At 37.8% G+C, this 14,783-nt stretch overlaps 1 protein-coding gene across 2 annotated transcripts in view; it reads right to left on the bottom strand.

Moving 5' to 3' along the window:
* Nucleotides 1-14,783, bottom strand: part of LOC133879443 (glycine--tRNA ligase, chloroplastic/mitochondrial 2) — a 36,756-nt gene that overhangs the window by 12,868 nt on the left and 9,105 nt on the right. For both annotated transcript variants that reach the window (XM_062318014.1, XM_062318015.1), the window contains 11 exons: nucleotides 13,860-13,976; nucleotides 13,658-13,759; nucleotides 9,134-9,260; nucleotides 8,421-8,504; nucleotides 8,170-8,256; nucleotides 7,569-7,670; nucleotides 7,086-7,149; nucleotides 5,991-6,046; nucleotides 5,166-5,237; nucleotides 4,821-4,903; nucleotides 1,570-1,618 (listed from right to left, as the gene is read on the bottom strand). In XM_062318014.1, the coding sequence (XP_062173998.1) occupies nucleotides 1,570-1,618; nucleotides 4,821-4,903; nucleotides 5,166-5,237; nucleotides 5,991-6,046; nucleotides 7,086-7,149; nucleotides 7,569-7,670; nucleotides 8,170-8,256; nucleotides 8,421-8,504; nucleotides 9,134-9,260; nucleotides 13,658-13,759; nucleotides 13,860-13,976 (943 nt within the window). The remainder of the gene's footprint in view (nucleotides 1-1,569; nucleotides 1,619-4,820; nucleotides 4,904-5,165; nucleotides 5,238-5,990; nucleotides 6,047-7,085; nucleotides 7,150-7,568; nucleotides 7,671-8,169; nucleotides 8,257-8,420; nucleotides 8,505-9,133; nucleotides 9,261-13,657; nucleotides 13,760-13,859; nucleotides 13,977-14,783) is intronic.

Below are 14,783 nucleotides of genomic sequence, written 5' to 3'. Positions count from 1 at the left end.
ATTCAAAACAACAATCTTTAGACCTGTATGAAACAATTCAATGATACAAGTCAACCCTTTACGGTCCCTTGTTTTTTGGCGTGGGTTCCTTGTTCTGCGCAGCCATTCTTCCCTGCCTGTTGAGGTGGGAGAATCTTCGAGGGGAGGTGTTTCTGAAAAGGCTGTAGGTTCCCCCCGGGGCAGTATTCGACGCTACGCTGTGCCTCCAAGCTGTGAGGATCTCCTTTGAAGGGAATGTAAAGGGTTTTTTGGATTGTCATGACTCAAGTGGTTGAGAGGCAGCATCTTGGGGTCCTAGTCTCCACTCCTAAGGTTAAACGGAATAGAGAACTACATAACCTTGAGTGCTATATCAGTTATGATGCTAGGGGTCTTGGTTCTACTCGGGGCAAAAGCAAGAGGGCTCTTGCTATGATGTAATGTTATAGAGGATTTTTGGGTTTTTGTTGGGGTGCTTGTGGTTGGGTCTTTGTGGGTGTTTTTTTTCTTCATGTTTCTCGTCTTTTTTGCCTTTTCTGTTTTTGCGTCCTTTTGTAGACTCCCTATATGCTCAGGGGAGAGAACTTATTTTATAAAAATTTCTCTGATTGCTTATAAAAAATAAAATAAAAATAATGGAAGATACAGTCTGTTTGAGAGTTTTTTTGTGTGGACGATAGCTCATGGGAAGATTTTGACATTGGATAATATAAGAAAGAGAAGAGTATTAGTAGTGGAATGGTGTTGCATGTGTAAGAGGGGCGGAAAATCTACTGACCATCTTTTACTTCATTGTGAAGAGGCAAGAGAATTGTGGAGTGCGATCTTTACCCTGTTCGGAGTCCATTGGGTGATGCTTGCCAAGGTGGTACAGGTGTTAGATTGTTGCCTAGGTCAAGTGATAGACGTTCAGTTCTAGATGTGTGGAAGATAGCACCAATGTGCTTAATGTGGAGTACATCATGGAGAGAGCGGAATGCTAGATGTTTTGAAGATTGTGAGAAGACAAAGGAAGAGCGCAAGAACAACCTGGTCAAATCGCTTTTTAGTTGGACTACGGTGCATAATGTCTTTCAATTTTCTAACTTTTTTGAATTTGTGGTTTTTTTTGTTTTAGCATGTAAGGGGGACTTTCTTTGTATACATCCCGTGTACTAAGGTTGCGGTCCTATGCATTTTTCAATGAAATGAATTATTTATATAAAAAAAAGAGGTCAATGATACAAAGGAGCAAAAACGCCCACAGTCCAATCACTTTTACTCTAAAGGAAGAAATGAAAGATATCTATATTTGTGTGTCGACCGTGGATTTTATCATACATATAGAAAATAACCCAGTTGATCCTGTTGCAGTTTCTTTGTATTCCCTGTGACAAGAAAATTGATACCTTGGAAATTTGGTGTCATAAACTAACTAAAAAGAAAGTAGTGAGATCGATCTTTAGAGAGGGGGAGTACAAATTGTTTCTGTTACGATATTTATACATAAACCAAATTGAAAAAAAAAATTACAAAAATACTCCAAGTAAAATGCAGAGGAAACTGATTTTAGAAATTGAAGAAAAAAAAAGTGCAAGCTTACTCACATACCGTGACAGTAGCTGAAGGAGTATTACGAAGACCATAAGACAGGTTTCCACTACATAAAAAAACTAAGCATGGTAAGTACACTCTTTACAAACACAACAAACTTTTAGCAGTTCCATAAACATTTTTATATGCATCCCTGCTAATAAAATCAAACATTATTTTAACTTCAGGCAATAATTTGACCGTCACAAACATAATAAAACATTTTTCTTTTTATAATTAAAAACGAGTCTTTAAAGATTTCTAGGTACACCATCCGCACATGGAGTTCATTACCAAATGGACAGGATGCCCATAGATCTCAAATGAATGCCTCCAATCAAAAGAATCTGTCAATATGTTTTGATATAATTTAACTTATTTGGAAAGAAATACAACCTAACAAATGGGAAATGGAAAAGAGAAGTGCTTGAAGACACAAATGGACAAATTGAAAAAGTAAAATCTAAACGAATAAAGATCTAACAAATCCAGAAAACAAGAGAAGCCAATGTCAACATTTTCAAATCAAAGAATGAGTGTAGAAATGAACAGCTTCAACTTGTCCACTTAAAGCTCAATGCTTTGAGAAGTCCTAGGATTTCTTTCTTGCACAATGCACCACATAAGATTAAAGGGACAGCATGTGAATTCAATTTACTCCAGTGTCTGTTGAAGTGACCTTTCCAACAACTTAACAAGTAAACAATGGACAAGGCATAACCCACATAATCCCATATAATGGAAAACAAGCAATAGAAGTAACCACAAATTAGGACAACAAAGAAGAAGATGGTCCATTGCCTCTTGCTCGCTTTTCATGTAGTGAAAAGCACTTCTAACACTATAAACAGTCCAGTTAAATCCCCCATGAATCCACATGAAGAGAAGGCCATAGCAATAGTTCTATATTAGCCCTAAACGAAAGAAGAGAAACAACATAAGTATCTGAAGATTATTTCTCATGTATGCCTAATGTATCTTCCAAGGTCCAACCATGGTGACTTGGGTTTTCACAAGTCTCATAATTTGATTGGGAAATATCCATATTCATCCATAAGCGGGCCAACACAAATTCAGAAAGCATCCATATCTATCTATAAGTGTTAACTTTTCCCCTGTGCTCTTGTACAGTTTTTTTATTTTATACAATTAATTACTTTAGAAAAGAAAAAGTGTTTTACTGAAATGTGAGACCTTTCGATTAATTGTTCCATTACTTTCAGTAAGTTTGCCTAATTGTTAAATAAAAAGAATCTCATTACAGTAACTTGGTTTTACCCCAAGTCCAGATAAAATTTCCATATATTCCACAGTTCAAACTTATGAATGATTTTCTCTTCCAGAAAAATTGTAAAACACAACCAAAGTATTGATTATTGTTTGATCTTGTCAAATTATTTTGATAAATAATTCATATCATTAACAAGCACAAACGGGCACAACCCTAGTATACAAGAAAGTCCCCACTAATGTCTAAAAGAAGAACAAAAACCCACAAATTCAGAAAAATTAGAAACAAGAGAACTATTATACGCCCCAATTCATATATATATATATATATATATATATATATATAAAATAAGAAAGTTTTATTAAAAAAGCGTAAGGCACCCTTAAGCACATAGAAAGTATACACAAGAACAGCTAAAGCAGCCCACAAAAAGAAAGAAACCCTCAAAACCCAAAAGCCCTCAAACCCGAACCCTCACGAAGCACTCCCTGCTACAACACGTTAGCCTTGCCTTTCCTATATTGAGTGGACGCGCTTGCATCACCATAGTTAATGGAGCTTACCAAATTCAAAATCTCCCTCCTAACTTAGGTCTTTGGGCATGCAACCTTAACTTCCCGTAAAAAGTCATCTTTAAAGGCATCCAGAATCGCCAAGGATGGATCTTTGTCCTCAACATTGTTCATATATAAAGCTATTTGACCAAGATTTTCTTGAGCTCTTCCACCAACCTTTTTTTTTTTTTTTATAAGTGCAAATTTATTAAAAAAAACAGCGTAAGGCGCCCCTAGTATACACAAAGTATACAAGAAGCAACAGCCTCACCACCAACCCTACAAAAACAGCCACAAAAGAACTCAACCCTAAGCTCCTAAAGCTCACACTCCTCAATCTTCCACCAACTTCTCACGATCTTTAAAATATCTTGCATTTTGCTCTCTCCATATGCTCCACATTAAGCACAAAGGGGATATCCTCCAAGCAGGTAAAGCTGAACGACTTTCCAACTGACCTCGCTAACAATCTAACAACTCTATCACCATTCTGGGCATGACCCATTCTACTCTGAAAAGGCTGAAAATCGCACTCCATAATTATCTTACCACTTCACAACGGAGAAGAAGATGATCTATAGATTCTCCACTCTTCTTACGCATGCAACACTAATCCACCATTATTACTTGTCTCTTCCTCAAGTTATCCAAAGTTAAAATCTTTCCAAGAGCCCTTGTCCACACAAAAAAGCTCATTCTCAATGGAACATTGACTTTCCAAATACTCTTCCAAGAAAAAGATTAGCTCCTTGAACTAGATAACTCATGAAAAAATGCCCCCACCTCAAATTTCCTCCGCTTTGAAGGGATCCACATCATCTACCTAATACAATCCTCACCACCTTGTCTCAATATGAGGGAATACAACAAATCAAAAAACGCAATCACCAAATCTACCTCCCAATCTATTACAGATCTTATAAAAGATACATTCCATTGAATACCACCATTGGAAAATTGCATATTATCTGCAACCCACGCCTCCTTACAACAAGGAATACTAAACAACTCTGAAAAAGATTCCTTCAATGGTTGATCCCTACACCATAAATCATGCCAGAACCTAATCTTAGATCCATCTCCCACTTCATATTCTCCCCCCCCTCCTAATATGTTTCCACACTCAAACTCTAAAGGGTCCCTCTACCTCCTTATAACACCAACCTCCGCTTATACTATCATATTTTGCCTCCACCACCAAACGCCATACAGCCTCCCTTTCCGTAACATACTGCCATAACCACTTACCCGGCAATGCTTGATTAAACTTAGTCAAATTTCTTACCTCCAATCCACTAGTTTGCTTCGAAGAACAAATCTTTGACCATTTGACTAAATGGAACTTAAACTCCTCATTGACACCTCTCCATAAAAAATCTCATGGAATTTCTCAATCCTATTAGACAACCCCATAAAATTTGATGCCAATCAGAGGAAGTGGGAGAAAGAGAGAGAGAGAGTTCAATGTAAGTAACTGTGATTACCTCAAAACTCCAGCAAACGTAAATGGCACAACTGCATCTCCATGGAGGGCCAAAATCCAACGAATAGGTCTGCTAAACATGATCTACATATCAACAACAAGGGCATGATTAACATTTCCAACTAAGCACAAATCCAAATATAAAGACCAGAATCCAATATTTTCAAGAGGGCCATATAGAAAAACCACAACAAATGAAAGTACTAGGACGGATACACTTTTGCTTTTAACTAATCACAAAGACTAACAAGAAAGAAAAAAAGAAAAAAGAAGAAGAAGAAGAAACCTGTGAATCGAATACTAAGAGCCCACAAATATAGAGCAGAAGACTAAAGTTTTCACAAACCTGAGAGTTCCAGCGCATTGACTTTGGGAATGATATTTTAGCAATGGTACTGGGTAATTCTTCAGACAAAACCTATTCATAGAAATTTAAAACAATATTTATCTAAATCGATAGAAGCAATCCTTATATGTAAAGATTGTTACATTAAAGAATCCACAAAGTGGGGAAAGAAGAATCAAAAGGCAAGCCTTATTAAACACACGCATATCCACTATTCTAAACCAGTAATCTACGTAGCCACTAATTTCCTAGAAGATTAGCTAACCATAGAGCAAAATATCTACCCAAAAAAGATAGATAAGTAATCATTACCAAGGTATTAGAACACATGGTATTCCATGATTTATCTATACCTTAATAAACTTTATTTTCCAATAAGCTCCAATTAGCCAACAAGCTATTGAGCCAATTTTTTGTCTGACATGACCAAAAAAAATCAACAGACACATGCACACACATATCAAGTGTTCCTATATCTGCGTATATGTTGCTGAAAATAATGCTCTTGTGATTGCTATTAAGTTCATTTTCATTGATAAGCATTTGTAAGCACTATTAACTTTAAGCAGAAGAAATGATCATAACTGCCCCTTCAAAAAAGAAAAAAATCTATGTAGGAAAAGGATAGAGGCTAAACAAAATTAGGACACATTGAGTTCTTACATCAATCAGTATACATCTGCACTTGCACATACATGTTTTATGGGCACCTAATCTATCAAGAGCGCTCGCAATAAAATTTCAAAGGAATAATATTTTTTTTCTTTTTAATAAGAGAAGCAAGCTCCGAAATACTACTAGCAAAATAGAAAGAGGCACTAAAACCTCCACAGCAAGTCGAGCAGATTCCATTATGCGAGCATATAGATACTCTGTCTTCCCTACAAAGCAAGAAAACCCTCATCAATACCCATTATCAAGTAGGACATCCCTCTCTTTTTTATAGGTAATAAAAGAAATAGCAATAAAAAAGCGTAAAGGCGCCCCGCATACATGGAGTATACAAGGACACTAAAACAAAAGAAAAACAGAAAACAAAGGAACATCACCCGAAGAAGAAGAAAAAAAAAAAGGCTGCATAAATCGCCCATCCTCTTGCCTCTAACCCTACTAGAACCCACAACCCTAGCATCGAAATTGATCGAGCACTACTCTAGCAACTTTGAAACAAGAAAATGTGAATTGGCAGATACATGGCCTTCTGATGGATAGCTATTTAAGTGTGGCACACTTTCAAGGCAAAACTTACTTCCTTTCAAATAAGCCATTCAAACAGCAATAAGTTAAAACTTTTGCTGCAAGGTGGCCCATAGAAGTGGGCCAGATTAAGGTTGGATTCTCCTAAAAAATGGCAGTCAAGGCAACCCTGAGCTCTACCTGGATAGGGTTAGTCTTGACCAAAAACACAGTTTGGCCCAACCCCATTCTATAGCATACACAATTATAATACATCTTAGTTGATGTGGGATGAGGTGTGCTAGCAAACTAAATCAATTAATCAATCAATTTAAGAATTATGTAGCATAAGAAAAGTGTATACTTAAACAATTGACCCTATAGATGAGTCAATTGTTTCCATAAGGATAAACTCCAGATATAAATGTCGCAAAATACTTGCAACATAATGACAGAACACAGTAAAAACCAAACGTAAATATTTTTAGACACTTACACGTCAACAGCTTGTTAATAGTAGTTTCCTTTTTCCTTTTTCTTTTTTCTTTTTTCTTTTTTCTTTTTTGAGGAGTGGGGGAACCAAGTGTTGGAATAATTAAACCCAGGTCAAAATGGAAAATCATATAAAAAGAACAAATCAAGTCTGACGAGAGGAAAAAAGAAGGGAACTGTGAACTCAAAACATTGTGCATATAATGGAAACTTTAGAACAGTTGTTTTGTAAGTAAAACTTTACAGACTCACCATCAATCTTTCTATATAATGAATCCAGTGGTATAGAGTATCTACGGCAAAAACCCTCAGCAGCCTGACATAAAATACCAAATTAAATATTATGTGGCTATTCATATTTATCAGTTACAAACTAAAGAAAAATGCAGACCTTTTAAGTCAAACTAGATAACAACATGTCAATATCTACAATAACAAGTGACATAGATCAGCCCTAATTTGCCAAAGTCGCAGCAGAAGCTGGGGAAACAGAAAATTATGTAATAATCCTTTCCATTAAAAATAAAAAAAAATAAATAAATAAAAAAACACCTATAAATAACAAATTAATATGTTCATAATATTGCAAACGCCTCACATGCTGCAAATGTTATGGCTGAATACTCCTATTGCTGTTTCCAAATAATCCCACCACACAAATCATTCAGACGAAAACCCAATTTTTCTTAAGCCCAAGAACCTCCAAGAGAAAAACAACAGCAAGGCATTTCAAACCTTTGTAGGATTTCCTTGATGATCAAATGCTTTTGAAACCGGAGGTCCTCGAACCTCAACCTCCTCCGCTGCTTGTTTACTGCAAAGATCCTCAACACAAACCTGGACATGTGACAGAAAACACACATCATAATGATTCACTATGCGATGAAATGACCATAAAAGTAAAATGATCTCAACACTTCAAAAACTTCAGTGGATGCTCAATTTCAGTACTAAGAGCTACGTAAGCATGTTCAACATATTTGGACATAGATTGTGAGACTGATTTGATGAACTTGAAGAAAATGATGCTACAAACATTGTTTATGTGGAGAGAGAAAATTCAGTTTATGCATGAGTGTTCTTATTTTGATTTTATAAATAGGTGCTCTCTTTTTTCTTTGAATTAGGGGCTTCATGTATACGTCCTGTGTACTATGGGTTGCGCCCCTTTGCACTTTTTGAATATACTTTACTTATCAAAAAAAAAAAAACATGTGAATGAAAGACAGTTCTTATAAGAATAAAAAACTGTCCTCTCTTCTATTTTCTCTTTTTGAAAAAAAAAAAAAAAAATTGTCATCATTTTGGAAAAGAAAATAGAGCTATATCACTGTACCAGGAGTCTGCGAGGTGTGCCACATGCTTGCACTTCACCATGGCTTAATCGTTGTTTTCCTAATACCAGCAATATTAATTCTTTGAGCTGCAGTCGCCAGCTTTGTAGTCAGTGAACAAGTATGGAAGGAGAAGGAACAAAGGGGGGGAAAAGTTTGACAGGTAAATAAAGCTTAAAAAATAAAAAATAAAATAAAATAAAAGAGCATGTTGAGAAAATGATCAATGTGCTTCATGTGAAAATAATCATACTTGCTTGCTTGCATCAACTACATCTTGAGGTGGCATCTCTTCAGTCCCAATTTCAAGAACAAACAACCTTGAATCATCATTCACCTGTGACATAAGTCAAAAGAATAAGCAAACATTGATAAGAAATAGTTAATGCATACATATTAACTGTTAACATTAGTTCTGTTCAAACCTTAGAATTATATTTGCTAAAACATTCATAATGAGTTGGAAGAATCTAGCAACAACCATCTATTCAAATTTCAATAACATGGTGTCAATGGTAAATTGAACTCCAGCGCTCCCCACCCCACCCAGATACACACGCACATACACGTATATATGTAGGCATATAGACGCATATAATTGCTTAACGATATCTTTCCATGCATAACTTATGACGTTGTTAAAGCTACAACCATAGCTCAAAAAATAAGGAATCCTAAATGGAAGCAGTGATCAAACCACATCAACAAGATCCTATCAGTTATGACCAAAGAATCTCCAAGAGCATGCCACAAAAATGGATGTAATGATAAATCCCAAGATAATATTTGCCTAACATGCCTGTATTTTTTTATAATTGAGATGCAAAATTAAAAATAATAATAAATAAATAAATAGCAAGAAAGAAAACTATAAAAATGGAGGATGTTAATCAGCCTTAAGAAAACTACTATATCGATACAACACATGAGGAAAGAAATTCAAATCAGCTGCAAATGCAAACTAACCTTTTTGGCAGCTGCGTCCAAAAGCTCTTTAGGACACACAACATGAAAAGGGTCAGAAGCGATACCCAGTGGATGTCCAAGGGACTCCCTTGTTTTCAACCAAAGTTGTGCACACTGACGAGCTAAACTGATAAAAAAGAAGAAGATAAATAGACACAGAACTTTTTTTTTTCTAAGTAATAAAATTCAATAAAAAGCGAAGAGGAGCGCAACCCTAGTACATAAGAAGTATACAAAAGTGCCCCTGATCAGAGGAAACAAAAGAACATGAATTAAAAACTCAGCAAACATAATATGACTCGGGCTATGCGCCGAGATCCAAACATATAACATATTAAGCAGATTTCGACACAAGTCCACAACCGGTAAATCCACATCTTTAAATAGCCTTGCATTCCTCTTACACCAAAGACCCCACATAACACACAAGGGAACCTGCTTCCAAAGACACGTAACATGACCACGACCTAGCAAAATGCTCCAACCACTCAACAAATCCAGTACTCTTCTTGGCATGACCATCCTCCCCTTACACTCTCATACTTCACATCAATCACCGATCTCCACAAAGCCTCACGCTCCTGAACAAACCTCCACATCCACTTCCCCAATAAAGCTTAATTAAATTTAATAACATTTCGAACTCCCAAGCATAGACCAACAATGAATTGCATTCAAATAATCTCTCAAGCATGTCTCTGCTTCAATTGACAATGCATCTACCCTTTTTAGTGATAACACAGCCTACAACATTTGCCCTTGGTTTCGCATGCATATCAGTTGATTGAACTGACATTCTCTATTTTCCGTGGGTAAATATTTTTAAGCTAAGGAATGCTAACCAATCACCAATTACGATGGCTGCATAACGGGGCGATTAGTTTCAGTGCTCCCTTGGTCCCGCATTTAATGTTTTGACATGAATCAAAGTCACTAATTTCCCAAATTACCCTTTCTTTTTCATTTCTATATGGATTATTGTTATTTTTTGTTTCAAAGGTGCCAGTGTTCCCACAAATAGTACCTATGCTGTTTATGATATATTTCTCCATGTTCATAAGAGTTCAACGTTTGGGAATATTGGGATAGACTTCTCTCCAGCTTTGATATTAGCACCGTAATTTGCAGGTGAGCCCATGCATTGCAGACAGGACCTACCCCCAATGCATGGTGGTGATCTGGATTCTGGATTGGACCCCTCCATCACTAAAGAGGAATCAAAATACCTTGCATTTCTTCTTCTGAAATTTTCTCCATTTTGTGTTACTGCTTGTCCTTTTCTTATGAATTTATTTTGTCAATCTCCTTGACTTGGGTTAAAGATCAAGAAGTTGAGAGAACTGTCCCCTGCCCCCCACCAAAAAAATAAAAAAAAACCAAAATACACAAAAACTAATAAGCTTCTGCCATGAACTCCACCTAAGATTATGCTATAACATGTTAGTATCTTGGTCTTCCGCTGAGGGCCTCTTACAAGGCCAAGTCTATTTGGAATACTGTAGTCGAAAAGATTGAGCGTCGGTTGGCTAGTTGGAAAATGATGTATTGTCTAAAGGTGAAAGGGTCACCATGATAAAGAGCACGCTTTTCAATTTACCTACGTACTTGTTGTCTCTTTTCCCTCTTCTTGCTGGTGTGGCAAATCGCATAAAGAAGCTCCATCGAGATTTCTTATGGGGTGGGATAGGTAAAGAGTTCAAATATCACCTATTTAGTTGGTCCAAGGTTTGCTCTCCAATTTCTGAGTGAGGGTTGGGGGTTCGGAACTTGAAGATGTTCAATCGTGCTTTTTTAGCGAAATGGTTGTGGCGCTATGTGCATGAGAGAGAGAGAGAGAGAGAGAGAGAGAGTAACATGGTGGAGAGTTGTGGATTCAAAATTTGGCAGTGTTGGGTGGGTGGTGTTCTATTGATCCCTTTGGGCTATATGTGGCGGGGTTTAGGAAGAATATTAGGAGGGTTGGAGGATATTTTTTAGTCATACCAGATTTGAGCTGGGAGATGGCTCTAAGATAAGATTTTGGAATGATGTGTAGTATGGAGATATGGCCCTTAAGGAAGCTTTCCCAAATTTATATAACATTGCTTGTGTGAATGATACTCCTGTTGCAATTCACTTGGACCTTTCTAGAGGTTCTCTTCAGTAGAATGAAAGTTTTATTAGACTGGCTAACGATTAGGAAGTGGATGTCTTGGCTTCATTCTTCACTTTGTTGTATTCCTATAAGTGAGATAGGAAGGAGAAGACAAGCTTTGGTGGGCCCCTTCACACAAAGGGATGTTTGATGTTAGCTCCTTTTACAGGGTCCTTGCATGTAATGATGATATTCCTTTTCTTGGAAGAGTATTTGGTGAACCAAGGTTCCTTGAAGAGTGACTTTTTTTGCTTGGTCGGCGGTTACAGGAAAGATTCTTAACATGAATGATCTTAGGAAGCGGCATGTCATTGTGGTTGATAGATGCTACAAGTGCTAGAGGAATGGGGAGTCCGTGAACTATCTTCTTCTCTATTCTGAGGTTACCTGCGCCTTATAGAATGCTTTTTTCAGTCTCTTTGTGATGTCCTGTATGATATAACATGTCACAGGTACTTAATATTAAAATTGATAGTGCCTTGTACTCGGCCAAGTCTTGAACCTTCACGTTGACCGTTCGCTTTCTCAGTAGCAAAAGTGGTTCTCTTTGCCTCTAAAAAGCATGTTTGAGAATGTGTTAAGAAGCTTGAAAAGTACTTTTAGTACATAGAAAGCTGTGCAAAGCAAAAAAGAGTTTGTTTGGTAAAAACCTCAAAAAGTACTTCTTTGACTTTTTTGCTCGAAAAAAAGTTAAGCGCACTTTTGGGAAAAGCTTGAAAATGAAGCTTTTTCTCAAAAGCTCTTTTTGACTATAAAAGCTCTATTTCCAAACACAATCCCAAACATGCTCCAAGTATAAGGACAAGAAAGAGATTTTTAGTTTTACTACTCCCGCTTCCTCACATCTGCGCTCGTCAAGCAAACTTTTCTTTTTGGGAGGTGAAACAGCGGTTGAAGTGGACATTTCGAAATGACAGCATTAAAGATACATATATATATATATATATTCCGGACTGCGTTCCGAAAAAAGTGGCCTGCTTGAAAGAAAAGGTGGGCATTCTCGTGTTTCAACCCCACTTGACTATTTATAGTTGTGAGGCACTATGTACTTACAGCCTCTACGATAAGCAAGTGAATGGGGCTGGTGCATGGCAAACGGAATGGTTCATCAAGCCATTTCTTGCCTCGATCCCCTAAATAGGAAGACGGGTACTTTACAAATAGGGGGTAATTGCTTTGCACTTGATTATGATAGCCCTCTCGATACCTTATTGGAGCTTTGTAACTAGTGGCCAGTTTCCCATTGCTAAAGCGTTTTCCCAGTGCGCAAAGCCCCAATGAGGAAGGTGTTAGTGCTTTATCATTGGGTCAATAATGCTAATCCCTCTTTTTGTGCTACTCCTACTCCTAGGGCGGGAAGAAGATACGGAAATGCAAAGCATTCTCTTGGTTTCCCAACCTATTGCTTCTAAAGGCTGCCCTCTCTCGGCTGGATGTTGGTCCAGCCTACTATGAGGATCCTGTATCCAACAACCCAATCTAAAAAAAGGGCATAAAAACACCTTGTCTAGATTGGGAGCTATGAACCTCATTATTTTGAAAAGGGGAAGGGGCCTTTTCAGCTGGTGCGCAGGAGCGCACTTCCATTTTCCCTTTACTAGCAGGGGGTCCCATGGTTCCTATGCTGCCGCGTTTCCCAGTCCTTTTCTTTTAGTGCTTGACCCGAAGCAAGAGCTTCTAGCTAGTTCAGTGGATAAGATGGCTGCACTCCAGCTCACTTAAGAATGGGACGGCAGTGGTCTGCCGGCATGCTTGTTTTGATCTTGGACGCAGTACATTGGAATCCTGAAGCACCACCATGAATGCTACCACACATTCGCCTGCGGTGCGGTAAGGCACCACCCTGTTGTGCCAGCAGCCAACTCTGGCTTGTCAGGTTAGTTATCCTCATCAAGCCACTTGATGTCTAGCTTCCCAACTGGTAGACGGTTTCTTTTCCCCCCAGATCAATGAAGAAGGGAGAAGTCAGTTGATTTTTCTGAAGAACAAGAAGTGAAGCGCTATGCCGGGGTGGGGAGGCAGGAAAAGAAACGGCTCCGAAGAAAGAAATTGGGGTTCCCAATGCTTCTCCACGCCCAACGAGATGCGCCAAACCTTACACATCAATTGAAACTGTATAAAGAACATAGTAGGTTCTGTTATCACAGATAATGGGAGAGACAGTGATGACTATTAAAAATATCTGCGGCCACTTCCAGATCGAGAGATTATTGAGGGGGAAAAAAAATCCAACTTGCTCTCTATGATTTTCTACAATTACACCCTGATAATATTTTAAAGCTGACAAAACTCCTAAATTCAATTTTACCAGTCTATTAATGACATAAAGTGCTTTTTTTTTAAGTTTCCAATGCAATTTCTTTCTAGCCATAATCAGGTAGTATTCTTACCTTCTCATCCGACCAAAATAACGAGCACGCTCTGTTACCCCAACAAAGCCTCTTGAGTCTAAGATGTTAAAAGCATGAGATGTCTTTAGAAGCTGATCATACCTAGCATGTAGCACAGCAAATGTTAACTAAAGAACATAGAAAAGACTTTCACATAATATACAGTGAACAATGGAACAGAAACAAAAATTACTAAACATACGCAGGGATTGCAAGGCCTGAAGCAAGCAAGGAACGAGCCTCTTCCTCAAAAAAATCAAAGTGTTTCTGAAGATGATGGACACTGGCATGTTCCAGATAATATGCACTCATTTCCTTCCTGAAACAGAAATAAAAAATATATTGATTGTATTGCACATACAAGCTTGATAATGCTGATATAATAGAAGTGAAAGAAGACCAAAATAGGCAGAAAGGAGCTTAAGAAGGTTAATGGAAATCATCTGAAAATTTGGACTTCAGATCAGATGGCATCTCATCCAACCATCTCTGATTCCCAGTCGAGCAGCTCAGAGTTCTTCCAAATTAGCTTCAAAAGATGCAGAGCTGCTTACAAAGGAGGCACTCTTCTAAAAGTGGGAAGGAGATAGAAAGTTCAACAGGTAACTTGCACAAAACAGATTGAAAAAAACTTACTGTGGAGTAGAAAGGAGGGAGTTCTGCGCAGTTTTACAATCAACTTTATTCAGACCAATTTGGTTGGCGGCCAAAGTTGGATGGTCTATCTTTTAGTTCTATTGGTGTTGAGGAGGCTACGTGGTTAGAAAGAGCTTTTGAGGAGAGTGAAGTTGTTGAGGTGGTGAAAGCCCTGAATGGTGGCACAGCCCCGGGCCCCGATGGTTTTTTTCCAGACTTGCTAGAAGGTACTTAAAGTGGACATCATGAATGTCTTTCACGAGTTTCATCTTTGCAGGAAGTTCGAAAAGAGCCACATGCAACTTTAGATCGCAACCCGCAGTTCTGTAGCCACTTCACAGTGTAGAAGAAGGTGATCAACAATCTCCTCACTTTTTTTACACATACAACACTAGTTTGCCACTTTGATGTGTCCCTTTATCAAGTTATCCAAAGTTAGAATCTTCCTTAACGCCGCCGTCCACACAAATAATGGTGTGAAGTGGCTAGA

This window comes from Alnus glutinosa, chromosome 10 (genome assembly GCF_958979055.1).
Source record: "Alnus glutinosa chromosome 10, dhAlnGlut1.1, whole genome shotgun sequence".
NCBI classification, from domain to species: Eukaryota; Viridiplantae; Streptophyta; class Magnoliopsida; order Fagales; family Betulaceae; genus Alnus; species Alnus glutinosa.
This window is presented reverse-complemented; position numbering and strand designations above follow the sequence as displayed.